The sequence below is a fragment of the Phodopus roborovskii genome, unplaced genomic scaffold, assembly GCF_943737965.1.
Source record: "Phodopus roborovskii unplaced genomic scaffold, PHOROB, whole genome shotgun sequence".
NCBI lineage: Eukaryota > Metazoa > Chordata > Mammalia > Rodentia > Cricetidae > Phodopus > Phodopus roborovskii.
Genome location: NW_026126407.1, coordinates 20,393,876 through 20,415,269, shown reverse-complemented (window position 1 = coordinate 20,415,269; position 21,394 = coordinate 20,393,876). Strand labels below are relative to the sequence as shown.

At 47.8% G+C, this 21,394-nt stretch overlaps 1 protein-coding gene across 4 annotated transcripts in view; it reads right to left on the bottom strand.

The window, feature by feature from the left end:
* Positions 1-21,394, bottom strand: part of Tom1l2 (target of myb1 like 2 membrane trafficking protein) — a 119,232-nt gene that overhangs the window by 4,429 nt on the left and 93,409 nt on the right. Inside the window, exons 8-15 of one of the 4 annotated variants that reach the window (XM_051180507.1) lie at positions 17,513-17,646; positions 14,390-14,438; positions 13,872-13,995; positions 11,241-11,358; positions 10,237-10,312; positions 7,728-7,793; positions 1,954-2,013; positions 123-159 (exon numbers count right to left, since the gene is read on the bottom strand). In XM_051180507.1, the coding sequence (XP_051036464.1) occupies positions 123-159; positions 1,954-2,013; positions 7,728-7,793; positions 10,237-10,312; positions 11,241-11,358; positions 13,872-13,995; positions 14,390-14,438; positions 17,513-17,646 (664 nt within the window). The remainder of the gene's footprint in view (positions 1-122; positions 160-1,953; positions 2,014-7,727; positions 7,794-10,236; positions 10,313-11,240; positions 11,359-13,871; positions 13,996-14,389; positions 14,439-17,512; positions 17,647-21,394) is intronic. The other 3 variants (XM_051180509.1, XM_051180510.1, XM_051180511.1) reach the window with 3 other exon arrangements.

Sequence of the window (21,394 nt, the reverse complement as noted above, 5' to 3'; positions counted from 1 at the left end):
TCAGGCCCAGAACCACATGGCTCTAGCAGCACAGGCTTCAGGGTCCAGGACCAGTCCCTGTGCAGCCCTGAGAGTCAGGAGCAAGAGAGCAGAAGGGCTGCAAGGCCACCGGCCAGGCCTACCTTCACTTGTGACACCCTCTTCCACGTCGTCACCCTTCTGTGGATGGAGCAGAAAACGGGCATTAGGACTTATCCCGTCTTGCCTACCCCGCCACCTCTGTCCACCCGTGGCTTCCCAAGTGAAGTTCTACTTCCCCTGCCTCCAGACTCCAGCATATTAGAGAAGCAGAGAGTGTGGGACAAAAAAAAAAGAAAAAAAAAAAAAGAAAAAAAAGTTTTTTAAAAACGAAAAACAGCAAAGATTCTAGGTTTTGATCTCCTAGAAAGAAAGAAAAATCCAAAACTGGTTCAAGCTGGTCCCTACCTGGGCCAAAGTGGGGAACCCCACTCATCAAAACCAGGCTCTGAGGAAAGATGCCATTGTCACATGAAGCTGAGGCACATCAGTGCTGACAGCATAGGGATTCTGAAAAGATGCCATCCACACACCAACAGCTAAAGCTGTTTGGGGCCTGGATGGCCTTGGCCTGATCTCCAGTAGGTCCTTCGGTAGTGGAAGCTGTCACCTTGAAACAAGCCCCACAGCCCCTAGGAGCTATAACTGCCTTTCCCTAAGCTCCCATTCTTGCTGCCAAAAGGGGCCATGGAGGTGCTGTGTGTCTCTATATATTGAAGTGAGTCACACTAGATTAGCGAGGAGTTTATACATAAGCCTCGCTGGGAAAGGACCATGTTGGAGTAAGTCACCAGCAGAGCTGAGCTACCGGGCTTCTGACTTATTGCTGCCTTGTGAGTTGGCTCTTGTCTCTTTAGGGTCTCATGTGGCCAAGGTGGCCTTGAACTCACCATGTAGCTAAAGCTGGCCTTGCCCTTCTGATCCTCCTGCCTCCACTTCCCAAATGTTGGGATTACAGGTATGTGATCCCATGCCTAGTCTGGGAGAGGGCCTGAGACTTTCTGTTCCTGCCTCTGTGAGGGAGATATTTCTTTTCAGGAATCACAGGGGTGATCTTTCAACCTTCCCTGCCACCGGGGTGGCTGCCTCCAGGGGCTGTCTGTATCTTTAGAAGGCCTGGCATCCTGGAAAAGAGGCAGTGTTAGCCCCTGACTACAGCATGCTGTCCTCTTTCACAGGGGCGGCGCCACAGGAAACCTGTAGCCACCACTGAATCCCTCCTGCACCCAGTGACTATGAATGAAGTGCTCTGTAAGGAGAGGGAATTGACCTAGGCCATCTTTAGACACACGATCTGCTCAGTCTTTCGTCCATCCTAGAAGAAGGGCGCTCTTTTGGAGCAGGAGCTCTTTTAAACAAATAACTAGAAGACAGTGGGAATGGGGATGGTGGTGATTTTAAAACCAAGCACCTAACTCATCTGTGAGGAAAAAGAAAAGAAATGAAGATGTTGGGATGCAGCACTTGTCCACTAACACGCACAAGGCCATGAATTCAATCCCCAACACCGGGGGCAAAAAACAAAAAAACAAAAAACAAAAAAACAAAAAAACACAAAATTATCCACCTCCCTCAAAACAAAAAGCAAAATGAAACAGAAACAAGCAAGCAGAAAAACCACTCAAACACACACCTTTGGCGTTTTAGAGAAATTGGGGAGGGGTCAGTGTGTGTCAGGGGTGGCGAAAGCTGGGCTCTCTCGTTTCCACAGATGTGAGACATCTGTATGGGGCTGTGTGGCCAAGAGGCTGTGCCAGAGCCAGCACCACCAGAGTCCACAAGTTGGCAAGGAAGATGAGCTTGGCTGAGCTGCCCCCCCTCCCCCCTCCATTCCACCATGGTGGAAGTGGCGCCCCTGCCACAAGCCCCAAGGCCTGCCCTCAGAACATCTGCCTTGCCACAACCCCCACACAAAATGTAGAAGTCAAGTCTCACCAGGTCTGTCCTGAGCCACACCTCAATGTCGTCCATGACAGAGGACTGCGCAACGGGGATCTATGAAGGCAGAGGCGGCAAGCAGCGGGGTCCCGCAGCCCCCACACAGCCAGGCAAAAGAAGACAGAACACCAGAACAAAGTAAATTGTCAAACCCCCAAACAAAACCAAAATGTACACAGAGCAAAACAAGCACAGGGCACGCACAGGCAACAACACAGGCAGCTCTATGTGGGATGGCAGGTGAGGAAAGCCATGAGGTGGTGAATTACAAGAAGCAGGCTGGCCAGCGGGGGCTGGTGACAAGAAGTACACGTTCTTGATATGGATAACTTTTTGCTCGTGTGTTTGCCTTTCCAGGCCAGGGCTGCAGAGCACCTCCTAATCTCAAGAAGGCAGGAGTCCTGCAGCAGCCATGACAGGAGAATCAGCTGCCCTCGGTGAAGGCTACCTCAGCAGAGAGGCTCCTGGGCCTGAGGGGAAGCTGAGCGGCAGCATGCCTAGAGCAGGGTGCAGGGTTCTCAGGAGGGCAGGCCAGCCCTGGGCCTCTCTCTGTCTGCTCAATGAGGTGGGCTTTCTGAGTGGGAGGAGGAGCCGGGGGCACGTGTTCCCTTGGACTGGGGGTGCCCTGCCTCCAGAAATCAGGAACACTCTACCATTAATGGAAACACAGCTAAAAAAAAAAAAAAAAAAAAAAATGAGGCTTGAGGCTTTGATGACCAAAAAAAAAAAAAAAAAGACTTTAGTCTTCTTTCTCTCCTTTGAGGAAAAAATACCACTCAGTAGCCCCAAATGCCACAGCCTCCTTTAGTCTCTCCTGCCTCCCAGCAACTGTCTAAGCTTTTAGGAATTGAGAAAAGTAGTCCACTGAGGGCTGGGGAACAGGATGCCTGGGGTGTGGCAGGGCTCCCCAGCAAACCTCATAGGTATTGGAGAAGGTACCATGCCTTGGCCTGAGCAACTAAAAACATTTACGTTGTTGTCAGATGGGATGTGAAGGTGGCCTTTCAACCCTTAGAGGCCATGTTAATAAAAGGTTGGCTCCCCGCCTAGACAAATGAGATGATGGCCTTTAGTCGGGGCAAGCGGCCTCTTTATCTACACTGGGACTGAGAGGTGCTCCACCTGCGGAGCTTGCTTATTTACTAGCCCACTATTTCTAGAAAAAGAAAAAAGAAGAAAAAAAAAGAAAGAAAGAAAAGAAAACAACAGTGCTGGGTCCATAGCTGGCCACACTCTAATATCACAATCTACAGTAAGAATGAACTTTAAACAGGCAGTAAGAAGACTCGGGATAAGTAATTCTTAAAAAGCAACAAGAATAACCCAGAAACCCCAACCTGAAAAGGGAGAGAACAAAACATTCATATTGCTGGCTCCTGTTCTGGAGGTTGAAATCTGTTGCCAAGAAGGTGTGGCCCCTGCACATGCTGAGCAGATGTCTGCAGCACCCCTTCAGCAAGCTGGTGACCTCCAGCTCCAAGTACGCGCTCTGTGCCCCATCCTCACAAGCATTTTCAGAACAGGTCACTAATCGCTAGGCACTGTCTCTCTATGCCACCATTTTAACCCCAGGCACTTCAAACCGCCACACTGAATATTTCAGGGAGTTCTTATACCATGACATGAGTCCCAGTGAGGAAGCAGATGTGATTACTCGCTCGTGGAGAGAGCAAGGATGCTCAATGGCTGTGCCTACAGTGCCCATGGCAGATGCCTGCATCTCATGACTGTGGGCAGGCCCTTCTACCTTGATGGACTCCTGGGAAGGATGTGCTGTTTTCATGGTCTTGACATCTATAAATCACACTGTCTGACTCCTAGAGGATATGCGCCATGCCTAGTCCCCAGTTCAGAAAGGCAACCATTTCTCCAGTGAGAAATGCCATCCATGGCAGCCGGTAGGGTGCACGTGGGCCCTTTTTGCCTTATCCGACTCAGTGAACCTAGAAGAAACTGAGAGTCCCTCTGTGAGCTTTCTTTCTGCAGTGTTGGCGTAGAGCGCAGGCTCTCCTGAGGGAGGACTTGCAACAGTTCACTGTGGTGCTAGTCATAGGCCTAATTAGACCTTTCAGTTTTTTCTTAGAATTCTTTTTATCAGTGTTAAAAAGTAGAGGGCCTGGCTGGTGGCGGACACATGCCTTTAACCCCAGGACTTGGCAGGCAGAGGCAGACAGATCTCTGTGATTTCGAGGCCAGCCTGGTCGACACAAAGAGCTCCAGGACAGCCAGAGCTATATAGAGAGACCCTGCCAAAAAAAAAAAAAAAAAAAAAAAAAAAAAAAGAGGTATAATTCAGAAGTTGAGTTCTTGCCTACCATATGTGAAGCTCTGGGTTTAATTCACATCATAAAACTGTGCAAACAACTGAACACATCCCTGCAATAGCAGCAAAGCAAGACAAAAATGGGGCTGGGCTCCATCCACCTCTACAGTGCTAAGATGCAGACCTGGGGCAAGTCACTTCTCTGCGCTGCTTCTTCAATAGGGGAGCCAGCCTCTTCCGTCTTAGAAGTCTCAGCTATGTGGGCAGGTGGAGGACTTGGCCCAGGCGCTTCAACAAGGCTTAGCCTCCATTTCCTCATCTGTGAACAGGGTGATGCAATGTGGCATTTTGAGTCTAATGCTAACATTTTGAGTCAGGATGCCTCAACTTCCATGTCTGTGTGTCTGTGTTCTAATGCAGACACACAAGGGGGTCTGCTCATTAGAAACGAGTCTCTCTGGCCTCAGGACATGTTCTGAGGAGCTGGGTGCTGCTTCTCAGCAGCATTTATGTGACAGAAGGCAGGTGGCTGGATGCAAAAACACAGCTCTGAGAACCAGCTCCGGGAAGCAGGCAGAGCACCCCTCTTATCACACAGGCACACCCAGACCCAGACTCAACATGGACTCTGCCTGGGAAATATAACCTGCAGAGACCCAGAAAGAGGGAGAGACGGGAGCAGGGCAGGGAGTGTGTGTCTCTGCCTTGTGGCTCCAAGCAGGTCACCAGGCCCTTGGGGGCTTTAACATCCATTACATGTCACATTAGTGGCCCATCCAGCAGATCCCTAGGGAGCTTTTGGCTATTTTGCCATGGTTTTAGCATCTTGTTGGATACTGGTCCAAGCTGCAGGCTGTTACAAGAGGTTGAAGAGTGAGTGAGAAGGGAGACAGAGAGGAAGAATGGGTATGAAGAGAATCTACCCAGAACACGCTCCCATAGAGGTCAAGGCCAAATGCTGCTCCATGTGAAAAGAGCAGCCAGGCTGGCTGGGTGGAGCCCTGGTAACAACACCCAGCCCATCTCATGCGCTCATAGGTTCAGGCATCTCTGATGCCAGGGTGGCAGGTTAGGATCTGGGTGGTGGGCAGAAGTCCTGCTGTTGGCACCTATGAGCCACTCCAGCTTAGGAACAGAAAGGCGCCGAGGCTCCAGCCAGTTCTTTGTTTTTACCTTTGGAGTGCTATGTCTGGGAGTCGTCCAGGGTTACTGAGTGGGGATACTAGCCTACTAACCTTTTATTTTTCATTGTGTGTGTGTGTGTGTGTGTGTGTGTGTGTGTGTTCGTGTAAATGCAGGTGTTCATGGAGGCCAGCAGAGGGCATCAGATTCTCTGGAGCTGTGCTTACAGGACACTGTGAGATGCCCAATGTGGGTGCTGGGAACTGAACTTGGGTTCTGTACAGTATGAGCTTTTATGCTGGTCCTATGTTGTTCTTCCTTGTCCTGAACCTCTGGTGTTGGAGACTAACATAAGACCTCATGGTCTACTACTTCTGTTCTTGTTTTGACACTATTATTGCTGTTGTCATGGTTACTAGTATTCATGTGAGTGTGTGTGAGAAAGACAGGGTCCCATTATTCAGCTAGGCTGGTCTCTGTGTAGCCCAGGTTGGTTCACACCAGGAGCCTCCTGTCTCGGTTTGCCCAGTGCTAAGATCGCAGGCATGCTTTACCATACCCAGATTTCATGCTCTGAATTTCCTTGCTTATACCATGGAAATGGGAGATGGTCCTAACTGATCACCAACCAAAAGTAGCAGAAAAGACCCAGGGGCCAGGGAGGGAGAGAAGGGAAGGTCGATGACCCTGGGAGCAAGCCAGATCTTGCTTACCTTCACCTGTCAATGCACCTGGTTTAGTGACCTAACTGTGCAGGCTGCCCCCACATCTGAAGTCCCAGGAGAGGAAGGAATGAGCAGCACTCTTCCATGGTTGTCCCCAGATCCAGGCACACAAAGAGATCTATCTACCTGCCCAATGGTGTAAAACTGCACTGGGAGCTATCACTGGAGGAGCCATGAAACTTCCTTTGTGATACTTCACCCAAACCTATTGGGAGAGATATTCCAAAGCCCCTGGTCTCATTCAGTAGTACACAAAGTTTCCATATGAAGACTTTGTACTTGACAGGTTGAGAAGGGTAGGAATTTCATACTATGGGAAATAAGAAAGCAGCTAATGCACATTGTTTTAAAAGGAAAAACTGTAGGCAGGAAGGTGAGAGTTAGCTGTTAGTTGGGTTTGCTTCTGGGAAGTTGAAGATTGGCGCTCTACATGGGGACAAAGAAGGGGACAGGCTGCTTGAATGGACAAAGACAGGCACCATCACCAGCTGCCCAGGTCACACTCAAGTAATTTGGGGGGGGGGCAGTATCCTTTTTTGCAGGGCTAACAGGCACAGGGCACACAGCTAGAGCATCTCTATTTGGAAAATGGAGATAAAGTTGTAGGAAGCCTGTTCTAAGGTCAGGGCCCAGCCAGCCCACACTTTCAGGAACAGCTGCTTCCTCACAGAGGGCAAGCGTAAGCTGCTGTGGAAGTGGGACAGCTTGGCCACCCGCTACACTGCTCTCCAGACACTAACTGTCTGCAACCGCAGCTTAAGCCTTTCTCAAGCAGGTGGCCCCTGTGCTGCAAGCAGCTTGTCACTGCCATCTGGGCCCCTCCCCTGGCCTGACATCAAGGGCTAGTTCTACATTTGGTTTACCACATTTATCTGGAGGGCAGAGGTCCACATGTCTATTTCTGCCATTTCTTTGTACCTCACCTGCCACATCGCTACCACATGCACCTAGAGGCTTGATTCTGTACTTGGGGTTGAAGTGGTCAACCTCAGGCAAGCAGCTTGGGACCCTCTCTCCATGCATCCAGCTCAGGGCCACCTGCACAGAAATGGGGAAAGACATGCCAGAGCCTCTGTGCCACAGAGAGTGGACTGTAGGCATGATACATGCTCTCCTGGCTTTGTCTTCTTTGGACTCTGTCACTATTGTCTATGTGTTTATGCAAAAGGTCCCAAGGTCTCTTGAGTGACTCTGTTACATTATAAAAGCCCACCAAGCCTAGGACTGCCAAATTCCCAGGCACAGGGTAAGAGAGAGCTTCTTTAATCAGCCACATGCTGAATCCTCTCATAATGGTCCTCCCTGCCCCTCTCCCGAGCCCTTTCACAAGCCACGATCACTTGTGCTCTGGAAAAATGAATACTGCCAAGAGTCTATGGGAAAAGGGAAAGGCTCCCCGCTGATGCCTGCAAACATCCCAGCCCAAGGAGACCCAGGAGCACAGGCTCAGCAAAATGCCAGGGGAAGTGGTTCCAGAGCTGGAAGTCTGGGGCCTTATGGGGGTTCCACATAGACAGGAGGAGAGATTTCACGCCCCCAGAACAAGTGAGTGATCTCTGTCCTGTCTGGTCACAAGGACTGGGCAGGTGGCAAGAGGAAGGTGGCGACTGTTACACAATGAGGGGCTGGGGTGGGCAGCGAGCTCAGCTGTGGCTCCTCACCATTCCTTGGGTCATGAGCCAGCAGTCTATGGGCTGCAGATCACAGTCCCCACCTTTCCCTCTCTGCTGGGCCAAGGACAGAAAAGTCCCCAAAAGAAAAGTCACAGCAGTACCCACAACAGGAAGTCACAGCACATGTTGTAAAGAGAAAAGTCAATGTTCAGATTTGATGGTCTGTCACACAAGGAAATGTGAGCTGATGCTTCCCACCTGCCCTAGCATGCCCAACACCCCCTTGCCTGGAAAAGAGAGGGAAAAGCCAATAATCACGACCCTGGATAAAAAAAATGTTAAACACCTGCAGGCTTTGGTAAAGCCTGAGAAGTTGTCCAGGCCTAATTCTCTTGATAGAGCAAAATGATTCCTGCTTTTTTCTTTGTTTTTTTTTCTCCTCTATTCTAGTTGTCCATGCATCTTTTCTTAAGTTCTTGATTTGAATGCTGAGCTCAGCATATTCTTTATTGCCTTCTTTTTTTTGTTTGTTTGGCTTTTCTAGATAGGGTTACTCTCTGTAACAGCCCTGGCTGTCCTGGAACTCTCTCTGTAGATCAGGCTGGTCAAACTCAGAGATCTGCCTGCCTCTGCCTCCCTAGTACTGGGATTAAAGGCATGTGCCACTATGTCTAGCTTTTTTTAAAAAAAATTATTTATTTAATTAAATTAATTTTCTTTCTTTTTTTGTTTGTTTGTTTGTTTTTTTTGTTTTTTCTTCCGAGACAGTGTTTCCTGGCTGTCCTGGAACTCACTCTGTAGACAGGCTGACTTCGACCTAGGAGATCACCTGTCTCTGCCTCCTGAGTGCTGGGATTAAAGGCAGGCACCCTCAACCCTACCCCTGCCTTTTTGCCTTATGTTTTGTGTTTGTTTATTTGTAGTGCCTCTGCTGACCCCAGAGCACTGTACACACTGGACTGGTGAGCTACACTCACAGACCTCCTGCTTTAAAACATCAATTTTTATTTTGTCTGTACACATGTACATGTACATTGGTACATGCATGCCACTGTGCAGGTGGAGGTCAGAAGGCAACGTGTAGCAGTCAGATCTCTCTTTCTACAGTGTGGTTCTGAGGATGGAACTCAAGTCTTCAGGCTTGGCATTAAGTGCCTGTACTTGCTGAGTCACTTAGTCAGCCATCTCCTGCTTCTTCAAATCATAAAATCAGAGGTGGGGTCTTACTCGCAGAGATGTGACTACACAATTTTCTCTTTACTTTGTTCTCAGTTCCAGGACAGCATGGCCCATGAAGGGTCAAGGCAGCCTGAAGATGTGATCACACAAAAGAGATACATATGACCATCCCATGTCCTGCCAGTCTTTCCTGCTGAGGCCAGACCTTGCCCCAGTAACAACAGGAATAGCAGTCTGCCCACTATCATAGGTAAATCTGCTGGAATCAGCAAGACCTTTGAAAACAGGGAGCCAGGCCAAGCCACGCATTCAAAGGGTGAGAAATCGACCACGTCTCCTGGACTTGGACCCAGGCCTGGGCACTGATAATGCCATGAGTTGGAGCAGGACACATGCTGGCATGATGGGCAGGAGAGCACAGATCCTGGTTGGGGCATGAGGCTGTTCCAGATTGGGGTGAGCCAGGAGGAGGGGCCATCCTTGTCTTCACTAGGCAGTACACTGGCAGGCCCCTGGCTTGGCTCTCTAATTCCCTTTCTGGGTTCAATGCAGAATAGTCTAAGTAATGGGAGAAAGAACAGAGACTACTGTGCAGATGTGAGCATCACTGTAGGCCACTGCTGTGTAATTGCAGGGGCTGAGATCAAGGCAGCACCCCTGGCAGTCAGTATAGAAGGACATATGTCAGCTCAGAAAAGGAGTCCCCACCCTCAAATCCAAGCTTTTCCATTATGCCAGGCAGCCATTGTTCTATCCCTCACCAGTCCCTTTGCATAGGGCCAATAGGAGGCTAGGAGCTGGCATTCAGGAAGCAAAGGGCCCTTTCTTGTCCAGTGGATAGGTGGGCACAGTCCCCTTTCATTCTGGCCCAGGGAGTCCTGGGTGCCCTCTTCCTCCTTGCCAGGCAGACAGGCATACATTCCCACACATTTCCTGGTTGGGCTCAAAAGAAAAATATCTGCAAAAATGCATTAAATACATAAGTCCTTCTCAAATCTTCCATAAACTGGCGTTGTGGTTTGGGGCCCATACAGATTTCATCCTTTATTTCCAAACATTCTGACTCCTGGCTCGACTCTTTCCAAGCCCAGAGTTTCACAGGACACTCTCCAAGCCACATCACAAACAAGTCTTGACCCTCAACTGCTTCCCCTGGAACTGTACTACTCAGCTAGGCTGCAGCCAGGTGGCTTAGTTCAGAATTTACTTCCCCTGTGATGGTCATCATTTTATCAATGCTCTGCCTACCATCCAGATGTGTTCTGTGGTGCCCTCCCAAGGCTGTCTCTGCCATCTATACAAACCAGCTTTACCAAACTGCCTGTCTTTATCTCCAAAAAAAACTATGGGCAAAACAACCTCAGGCTTGAAGACCTACCATGTCTGAGCTCTGTTTCCGATTGTCTAGAGCAGAAGCGAGTCCTCCAACAGCCTGGGGATCCTCATAGGTGACCCTGGGGAAAAGCAGTGCCAGTGAGTTCCCCCAGTGGATGAAGAAGTGTGGTGATGGCCTGTAATCTTTCCCCTATGTTAGGGTACCTGTGATCTTGGCCTGGGGCAGAAGCTAAGGACTCCTGCTGTCTGTGAGACAAGTTTTGATACCAGCTCACCCGTGGAGTCTGTCCTCTAGCACCTGGGACACCACACTTCTCAAAGATCTTGCCTTGAGTAACAATACTGAAGCCAAAGAGGAAGATGTCAAAAGTGTCCTGGACATTCAATAGAAGAGGCTTCATAAGGCCAAGTAATTATTTTACAAGCAGCAGCCTCTCCGCTGCACCAAGTGGACGGTGCCCTATTCCCAGACGCAGGGGTTGTCTGCTTTCCAATCAGCTCCCCCATTTCTGTGTGGCTCTTTTTGCCCAAGCTGCTGTGGAGAAGTCTCTGCCATGGCGAGGGAAGGGCAAGAAGAGGCGGGGTCTGCGGTGTGGCAGGCAGCTTAGGGAAGTAGGATTTCTACTCAGCCCTGAGCGGGCTGTAGGAAAGACAGAACAATCCATAACTGACAGACCAGACAACCCTGGGGCAGAAGAGAAGCGGAGATGGCCTGACACATTCAATTTTAGCAGTTAATACATTAATATGTTTCTAGCAGTCTTTATTTTATTTTTGTTTTTTGTTTTGTTTTTTTGAGGTAGGGTTTCTCTGTATAGCCCTGGCTGTCCTGGAACTTACTCTGTAGACCAGGCTGGCCTCAAACTCACAGAGATCCGTCTGCCTCTTTCTGAGTGCTGGAACTAAAGCTGTGCACCACTACTGGCTCCAGAAATCTTAAATATGGTAAAGAAAAGGCTTTGTCTTTTTTCAACGTGACCAGGCTAGGACAGTGCCCCCCTCACCCCCTAGTATCTACAGAAAGTCACTGGAAAGAGTCCTACATACGTCTTTCGCTGTTCAGCCAAGGAGTTCCCTCTGGTCTGGGCAAACATGTCAAAACCATCATGAGGCTTACACTGTTGAAGTGAACTGAGGGTGCCACTGACACTCTCTGTCCCCAAGTCTGTGACAATAAAACAAGAAGCAGATGAGAACAAAAGTGGGTTAAAAAAAACTGTAAAAATGTCTTTATGATATTGTATTGTCATTCTCTCTCTCTCTCTCTCTCTCTCTCTCTCTCTCGTGTGTGTGTGTGTGTGTGTGTGTGTGTGTATGCAACTCAGGTCATCCACCCAGCTTGCATAGAAAGAAGTACCTTTATCTACTGAGTCATCATCTCATTGTCCCCCAAATATGGGTTCTTAATGGAGTGCCCCAAAAGTCAGGATGATAGTCTAGTGGGTTAGACACTATAGAGTTTCAAGGCCATCCTCAGCACTCCCAGTACAACACACAGGAGTCAGGGCAAGCCTGGTGGGAAACAGGCTTTGCCCTGAATCTGAATCTGCTCAAGGAGGAAAAAACATACCCTGGACAGAAAAGAAGAGAGACGGCTGGCAGTGAGAAGATGGGGACAAGGGTCAGCATGCCCAAAGCTTTGTCACCATGCTCTTTTCAGGTGCTCCCACCACATCCACTCAGAAACAAGGTCTAAGGACCCGGGCCATGTGTTTAATCTGGAAGCTACTTCCTAGGCACTCAGAGTCAGAACTCAAGTACATCAGCTAGAATCAACATGGTCCCAGGCCTCAGGAGCTCATGCGTCACTGAAGAGTTAGGAGGGCCAAACCCTTGCAGCGTTTAGCTTTCGATGTTGGGAGAGGCTCAGGGCGGGTCCTTCAAGATGAGTAGCGGTGTGCTGCAGAAGGGGAAGAAGATGGACAGAGGCCAGGGTTTGAAGAGCCAGACTATGGGAAGTGTTAGCTCTTGAGAGGGATGAGTGGAAGCTGTGGCTACAAAGGGAGACAGGATGTGCCAGTGAGGAAAAGTAGTGAACAGAAAAGCACCAGGAAAGCAGCGAAATCCGTTTTGAATTTTAGGTATTAAATGTGGTGACTTGACCCTAGCATGGTGTAGCATGGTGGATTATACTTGAACTCTTGGCACTTGGGAAGCTGAGGCAGGAGGCTTGCTATGAATTCAAAACCAGCTTCGGCTACATACTGAGTTCCAGGCTGGCTGTTCAAAAAGCCAGGGCCAATATATAGGGCCAGTGGGTAGCTCAGCAGGTAAAGGTACTTGTCACCAAGGCCTAAGACCCACATGGTGGAAAGAATCAATTCCCACATGTTTTCCTTCGAATTCCACATGTGTACCATGACACAAGTGCGCACACAACACACACACACACAAAAAATAAATAAATCATTGTAATTAAAATTTTTTAGACATATATATGACTTATATAAAATATATGTCACCAGCTAGATATACTGAAGGCAAAGACATCTATTATAGATATATGGCTACAGGAAATTGAGGCACTAGAATTATAACAACCGACAGGCCACTGAATAAAAGTTTAAATCAACTGGAGTGAAATGAATATAGAATTATTTAGAAAAAAAAAACCTATAAGATCAAGGCAAAGGAAAGAATTCTGAAGACCATGGTGGTTAGGTATACCAATAGTAGATTTTAATTTTGTATAACTTGGTATAAATGAAACATACAGAGTCATTCATGTATTTTCATTGTGGAAAAGTGAGGGGTTTCTCCTAAAATGCAGACAATAGAACACTTTAGGCTGATGGTATAGTTTGAGTAGGCAAACAGATCATGCCACCACTTTCTGTTTCCTAACCCTTTGCAAACTCTGCCAGTCTACCACAGATTCTTCTTTTAGGGATTGATGTGTAACAGTTAGCTTTATTGTCAATTTCACGTAATCTAAAATCACCTGAGATGAGAATCTCAATGAGGAACTCTCTGGATCAGGCTGGAGGGTTGTTTTGATTGCATTAATGGGAATGGGAGGATTCACCCTATCCTAACAACTCTATTCCCTGGGTGTGGGTTCTGGGCTTCATAAATGCAGGGGAGGGGGACTGAGCACAAATAAGCAAGCATGCATCCATTCTCTCTGATCGTGACTGTGAATGTATCTAGCTGCAGCAAGTCCTTGCCTTGACTACCCTGCAGTGATGGTCTGCAACCTGGAATTATAGGCAAAGGAAAACCTCCCCGACATTGCTTTTTGTCAGGGTATTTATTACAGTAACAGAAATGAAACTAGAACAATGTGGCTTTAGCTGTCTTTCAAAAGTGTGTTCTGAGAAGCCAGTGAGTGGGGTGAGACCTATTTGCCACTTTCAACCTAGTTAGGTGTGAAAATAAATCATTTCAAGCACAAAGGATATTCCAGATAAAACACAGCAGGTTACTTGTCTTTCAGAAAGTAAACAACTTCTGCATCCTCAGAACTTCCTCCACCTCTACTTTCTAACAAGGGTTTAACTTTAAATTTTAGGAAAGGAGTTATAAATAGAAGGTGGTGCATTTGGCTGAGACTCAGGAACACCCACCCCTTCACGTGGACTGCTCCAAAGGTCTGTCTGATTGTCTAACAAAGAGAAAGCTATCCAGGAGGAGGCCTGTAAGACTGAAGAAGGCCTTTCCTTGCTTCAGAACACTCACCCAAGCCTGCGAGTTGGGAGGAGAGAGAAGATGGGGGTGCTGTGCTCCCTACCATGGGGCTCACCACAGCAGGGGAGCCGGGGCCCAGGTCTATCAAGTTGTCTTCAGTCACTTCGCTCAGTACCTGTGAGAACACGAGATTGACAGTGAGTTGGGCTCCAGCTACCAGCACACAGATTAGCACACACTCAAGAGGAAAGGCACCAAAGCTGTCCAGCAAATGAAAGGTGGCTCTCCTTTCCTGCCTGAAGGATGCTTGGTGGGCCCGGGTTATCAGAGAACCCCATGCCCTGCCCTCTTCTCCTTCTCACATAGAGTAAACTGAGTCACTAGAATGGTGTCTCACTACTGTCTGTGGGCTGTCTTCCATCTGCCTTCCCCTCAGGGTGCCCTTCAAACAGAGCTTGCTCTGCACTTACCCAGGAATTTGTATTTAATCCCTGTTAGGAAACCAGAAGCGAGGTCTGAGTAGGGCAGGTGCCCGCTCAGAAGATGAGGGAGGTACAAAGGATACTTACTCCATTGCTGGTATTCTGAACAGATCGGCCGGACCTGTACCTCTCAAACCTAACAGAAAGGAGAGTAGATGTAAGAATAATGTGGGTGAGGCCCAGATGCCCATGCTCATGGTCCAGAGAAGAACAATGGGACCCAGCAGAGGCAGGGGACTGGCCAGTACTCTTAGTGGAGGGGAACCTCACATGCTCATCTGAGTCATGCTTTCCTAACATGGGCTCCTGTTTCACGGAGCTGGTAGCAGGGACAGGGTACTGGCTGGTTCTTAAAGGAGCCCACCAGAAGCATTCCTAGCCATCTTCTCATACATCTGGACCCCATGCTAGTCCCTGGAGGTAGGACTGGGTCATCACATCTCCACATGGTCATTTGTGATGCCTGGCAGTAAGTGCAGACCTCTCTTTACTCCATAGAGCTCTTCTTGGGGGTCATTCAGCTTGTGGCTAAAACATCTTAAGCCCAACCTCAGGAAGAGATGGGGGGGGGGGTGCCTGGAGAAAGTCCCGGCCAGAAACCACGAGATAGTCTGTGTCAACGACCTAAGCGCTGCCAGAAAGGCAAGATGGAGCAGGCCCTGCCAGGGACACTCTCCTCCACACCCAGTCAGCAGATGGCTACAAATGGAGCTTAGCTAAGAGCAGCTGCAGAAAACAGCCCTCCTGCCAGTAGTCATCCTTGCACATGGTAGAAGTTGTGAGGTGCCCACGGGGACAGTAGATCCTGCTCTGAGTTGTATTTAAAAGTGCAAAAACCAAACGGCACAAATGAAGGGAAGTCAGCCAGCTTCCTCCAGCCACAGCCCAGGAAACCAGAGAACACAGGCAGCAAAGCACTGCTCCCGGCTGTCTCTCCGCATTGGGTGTTATCAGCATCTGAGGGGGAGGTCCTTCTGTGTGCTGTGAATATGTTTCTCTTATTGGTTGGTGAATAAAGCTGTTTTGGCCAATGGACAAGCAGGATGTAGGCAGGCAGGAAGCAGAGGAGGGGCGACCACAGTAGGAGAAGGCTAGGAGGAGGAACTTGGAGAGTGAGTCGATGGGGAGACGCCATGTAGCCATCGAAGGAGTAACATCCTGGAGCATCACAGGTAAGCCACAGCCTCGTGACAATACATAGTTTAATAGAAATGGATTAATAGTTAAGAGAGAGCTAGCCAATAAGATGCCTGAGCCATCAGCCAAACAGTTTAATATCAATATAAGCCTCTGTATGTTTATTTGGGACTAAAGGGCTTTGGGATCGGGTGGAACAGAAATTCCATCTACAAGCATCAGACAGGGAGGGATGCTTTACATAAAAAGTAAAATCACTCAAGTACCAGAGGAAGCATACTCTGGCTTTGGCTAGCATCCTAAAGAAAAGAAGAAAAAGGAAAAGTTTCATCTTTCTGAGTCAGGAAGGTAGACAGACCTAAGTGAACCATGGCAGTTCATAGACTGTGCCTTTATTTTTTATTTTTATTTTTTGAGATAGAGTCTTCTTAGATAGCCCAGGCTGGCCTAGAACTCACCATTTAGCCCATGCTTTCTTCAAGATTCTTCTCTATCTACCTCCTAACTGCTGGGATTACAGACCTATGTCATCATATCTGGCTTCCACTGTAGTTTTAAGAATGATCACAGCCCAGTGGTGTTGGCACATGCCTTTAATTCCAGCACTTGGGAGGCAGAGGCAGGCAGATCTCTCAGTTTGCGGTCAGCCTAATCTCTAAAGCAAGTTCCAGGACAGCCAGGGTTTCATAGAGAGACCCTGTCTCAAAAAATAAAATTAAATTAAATAATAAAAAGAAAGACTAATCACATGGGCATGGTGGTATGTAACTGTAATCTGGGAGAAACTGGGGCAGGAAAACAGAAAGCTCAAGGCCAGTATGGAATATGGAATGAATATATATATATATATATATATATATATATAGAGAGAGAGAGAGAGAGAGAGAGAGAGAGAGAGAGGGAGAGAGAGAGAGAAGAAACCCCATTCTTTATACTCCCTCAAAACAAAACAAAAATCTCATCAAAATAAATTTAATAACAAACTAACAAACCAGGAAGATCTGTGTGGTTCTCAGCAGAGGTCTGTAACACTCCCATGGTACCTCTGAAGTCTTTGTACCTGCAAGCGGGTGGGCTTATGGGCAACAGGGCCACAGCTATACATTTCAATTAAGGCTTGAATGGACCCAATAGACTGGGAGTGTTGGGGTCCTCAAATTGGACACATAGCTAGCAAGCCCATACTCCTAGAGATGGACATAGGACTACCCATCCCTACTGCCAGTCATGAGCTAAGCCTATGCTAGGGGCCATCTGAGCATTCAAAGCATGTGTGAACACATTGTCTCCTGTTCCTAATGATGTCTGTCCTTCTGACAGACCTATAAAGCTATGCGTTCATAGAGGGAGTGGGCCACAAGCTCCAAGGGACACATTGCTGTCAGCCTCTTTTGATGGAGAAGGCTGGCCTGAGTCAAGGCAAGTTATAACCTGGGCCAACTAGGAACTGCCTGAATCAGGGTACAGATGGGAGCCGTTCTTGCCACCACCTACTTAAAGCTAGGTCCAGAAAAGACGCTTTTGACTTTGTCCTGTGGGAGGCTTTGGAGAGAGAAAAGAAGGTTCAAGTTTGTCACTTTAAGTGGTTTGGCTGCAGGAAGACTTGAAGGACTGTGTGTTTCCCTAGAGAAGCAGTGTGCACACGCTGCCTACTTCACTCAATACCCCAGACGTGCTGACATTTACAAAGGGAAAGATCTTTTTTTTGCTTCTTTCAGGACTAGAAAGAAAGAGGAAATCCTTTTCTTTTGTAAAGGTTCCCCTCCCCCAGTCCCTTTCAAATTCAAAGGCTCATCACAGAAGCAGGTGCAGACCCTGTCCCGGCCCTCCCTGGGACTCACAAAGAGCAGAGGTGGATTCTGCAGTCAGCTACCTGCTGTTCTGCTCTCGGGAGAACAAGAGCGTTTTTTCTGTCACGCAAGAACAAAAGAGCATCTCTGATGAGCACTCTCCACCTCAGCCACCTCCCAGGCTCTCTCAGTCTGCCTCTCCCTGCTTTGTTTATGAATGAAATTCCTCTGATATGCCAATCATCTTTTCAAGGGAAAAGACCCCAGAGGACTCTGGCCCCACCTCTCATAGCGGAGGAAAACGTTGTTGAGGTCATCGTTGACGTGCAGCAGCTCCTCAGTGACCTCCTCATTGGACACTCGGGAGATGAGCTCCACTATGCGATGCTGCATGGCCCGGCAGGTCCTGTTCAGCTCCTAGGAAACAAGTGCACCTCTGGCAGAGCCTGCTGGGGATGCTTTTCTCACATTCTACTGCCTTTGGAAGGATTTGTACTGATTCTTGAAAGTCATGGAAGGAGTACATGCTTGTTCATAAAAACCAGACGTGTGCAGAATGTGAACAGTTCCCTCCTTTCCTGCCTCAGAGGAAGAAGGGATTCTTCAGTAGATGGCAGGTGTGTGTGTGTGTGTGTGTGTGTGTGTGTGTGTGTGTGTGTGTGTGTGTGTGTGTGTTGGGGGGTACATGTTAGTACATGTCATTTTTAAAAAGCATATTTTAACATAAATAAATTTGAAAATCATGGGATATCTATAAAGATACAATTTAATAAAGGTATTCAAGCAGACATTCCTATAATCCCACTACAAACAAAGTAAGTAATTAGACCCATCACATACAGAAAAAAGCTTTGGTGCAGTTTTATGAGAAAGTACACTTTACCAAGAACAAATCTGGGTGGCTGAAATCCCATGATGCCCATTTTGCTTTGCCTCTTGTCATGTAAGTATTCACCTGTGGTTTTAGTTCTAAAGTTAAACAATCAATCTCTAGAGTTAAGGCAGCACCACATACTGTCTTGGCAGTGTTAGTTGACTTCAATGGCTGACTACAAATTATTTTAAAAGATTTTTATTTTGTGTGACTGCCTGGGAGTAATCATGTGGACCACGTAATTGCAGGTGCCCATGGAGCCAGAAGACAGTGTCAGATTCCCTAGAACTGGAATTACAGGCAGTTGTGATGCCCAGTGTGGGAGCTGGCAACTGAACCCGAGTCCTCTATAAGAGCAGCCAGTGTTCCTATTGCTGAGCTATCTCTCGGGCTCAGTACATATTGTTTAGGTAGAAAAACATGATATGTTGTGCCTTGCTTCTTCTTGTCAACAAAATTAGCTCCTTTGTCTACTACTTTGTAGAGACCACCTCATTCCTTTGCATGCATGTCACACTGCACAGGGCTTACTATTCTGCTACTGTTGGACTTGGCTTGTGATACCTTTGCCTTTGGACAACCCAAACAATGCAGCAGTTAACACTCATACCAATTCTTACATATTTGGGCAAGCATGAGTTCCTCAGAAGCAGATTCTCTGAGTGAAAGTGTGGCATTCAGAACATAGATTGGTGGCCAGGGTCAAAGGCCCTCCACAAAGGCAGCCAATTTACTTACATTGCTAACAATGCCATGACTGTATTTTACAACATTGGGTACTTTGTAATGGCAAGCCTGTTATCTGGCTGAGGCCTCAGAAGTACCACAGTTCTCACAGAGCTCTCTGTTGGCCAAAAATGATACTTGTAACCCTCAGCCACCCTTCAAAGCAACAGACCCTTAAGACAGACCCTGTATCTTACAGAGTGGAGCCACCTCGCCACAGAGCAAACTCCTAGCTAGGCTCTTGTTTGCAGAGATCCTTAAGTACCTGCTAGGCCCTTTGCCCTCTTTCTTGCATGTGAACACAGGAAGAGGAAACATGAAGGGCTGGTCAGTCTGGCCCCTCAGCCTACCCATGGGCCACAAGGACCAAGGCAGAAGTGAAATACTGCTCCTGGACACTGGGGGGAGCTAATAACCCAGTCAGCTAAGGGCAAGGACACTAAAGCTGGCCCACCTTCCTCACAGCTGCACCCCGGGACTGCCTTAGTCTGAAGCGTGGTCTAAGGAGCACCAGATGAAGCCAGCAGGCACAATCTTTGCTTCTTTTTGTCTCATTGTCCCCCTGTCCTGCCTAGAAGATCTCTCTTCCCATTTCCCTAGCACCAAGGCTGACACACTTTCCAATGTTCCTGAGAAAATGAGCAGACAAGGCAGGTAGCATTCCTCTAAGCACTCAATGCTTCAGCTCTCAATGTGTGTTTGGGATTTGTGTGTCCTGGGTCTGATTGTGCTCTCTCCCATAGCGCTCAGCCTTAGGGCTCCATAGTGCCTACCAGGGAACAAAGCCTGGCCCAAGTGGATCAGCCTGGAGCCATTCAAACACAGCTGTATTTATCAAGCTGTAAGAAACCTGGACTCAAGGCTGGAGGGATAGCTTAGCCCTTAAAGGCTAGGCTCACAACCAAAAATATAAGAGACCTGGACTCAGGTAGCTGAGTGCCTACAAGTCTGGTGGTTACCTGAGACTCATCATCCTGGATCTGGCCACCTTATAAGACCTATCATCCTCTGTCCAACCAGAACAGCACTATCAGTTTCTTGGGCGCCACACAAAGAAGCCCAGAGTCTGTACCTTCCAGATGTTTCTCTGAACAGACCCCTTCTCTTGGCTCCCACTCTTGGTTTGGAGAAGGGATTATGATCCCTGGAATAGGCTCTCCAGCAATGGCAGATCCCACCACATAGGCCTAGGGGAGGAAAGCAAGGCCCTGTCTAGTACTTATAGCTAAGCAGTAATCAAAGAGAAGGCAAAAGTCAGTTATCTCTCATTCAAACTGTAGGCCAATGGCAAGGTAGAAGACTTCAAAGCCAGGGAGCACCATGGCATGTTGTTGCAAACAGTTCCAAGGCTCTTCAGGGCCCTAGACTGTGAAGGATGGTGGCCTCACACACTCATCACACTGCTGAGGAGCTGTGAGGAGCTGGCCCTCTGCCAACAAGGTCTTTTCTTTTCCATCACCCTCCTTCTTATACTTCAAGACCTCAGGGTGTTTCCACACCCCAGTATGTTACCATACAATTTTTCAAAAATACAGCCAAGTGCAAGGCACGGCACATGCTTTTACAGCACTCAGGAGGCAGAGGCAGGAGGATCTCTCCATGTCTGAGGCAAGCATGTCCTACATAGCAAGTTCCAGGACAGCTAGGGCTACATAGAGACACCCTGTCTAAAAAACAAGCATGCAGGTGCTGGAGAGGTGACTCTGCAGTTAGGAACTGAGGGACTGAGTCCAGTTCTCAGAACTCAGATGGCAGTTCACAACCATTTGGCATTCATATGGTATATACAAATACATGCAGACAAAACACACACATAAATGCATACATATGTGTGCATGCATACATATAATCAACATGTGTGCTTACATGTTACAGCGTTGGCTTTGCCTCGTAACTCCTATATTTCTCTCTCTACCCACTCAGGATGTTTCCTGGAGACTCTGGCAGACCCTCCCTTAGTAGGACTCACACGGCATTCCAGACTCTAGAGAATTCAGTTTCGAGGAAGGATTCTAATACTTTCAAAGCCATTAGGAAAGTGCTAGAAGACTTCTGAAGAACAAAACCAAAGGCACAGACAGTGAGCTCACACACATTAACACCAGCAAGTGCTCTGACCTTGCATTTGCTGCTTCTCTCTAGGTGCTGGGAAAGAAGGCTCTCTCTTTGCAGAGTCTCATAGGCCCATGGTGGAAAATGCCACCAGGGCTGTCATGAGCACTCTGCCTAAAGACAGACTCACACACCCCCAGCCTTCTGATTTAAGGTCTTTGCACATCTCCTGACCTCAACTTTCAAATCACTGTCTCAAAAAGGGGTAAAAAAAAAAAAAGGGATGAAATCCCATGTATGTAAAATGAAATTATTTAAAAGACTATATTAATAATCTAAAATGCATGTGTTATTCATCAGTGGTGCAGCTATCTAATTCTAAAATACAATGTGCAATTATTTATATCTCACAACTGCCTGTAACTCCAGTCCCAGGGGATATGATGCCTACTCCTGAGTTCTTCTGGCACCAGGCACACACATAAGACACAGACATGTAGGTAAAACACACAC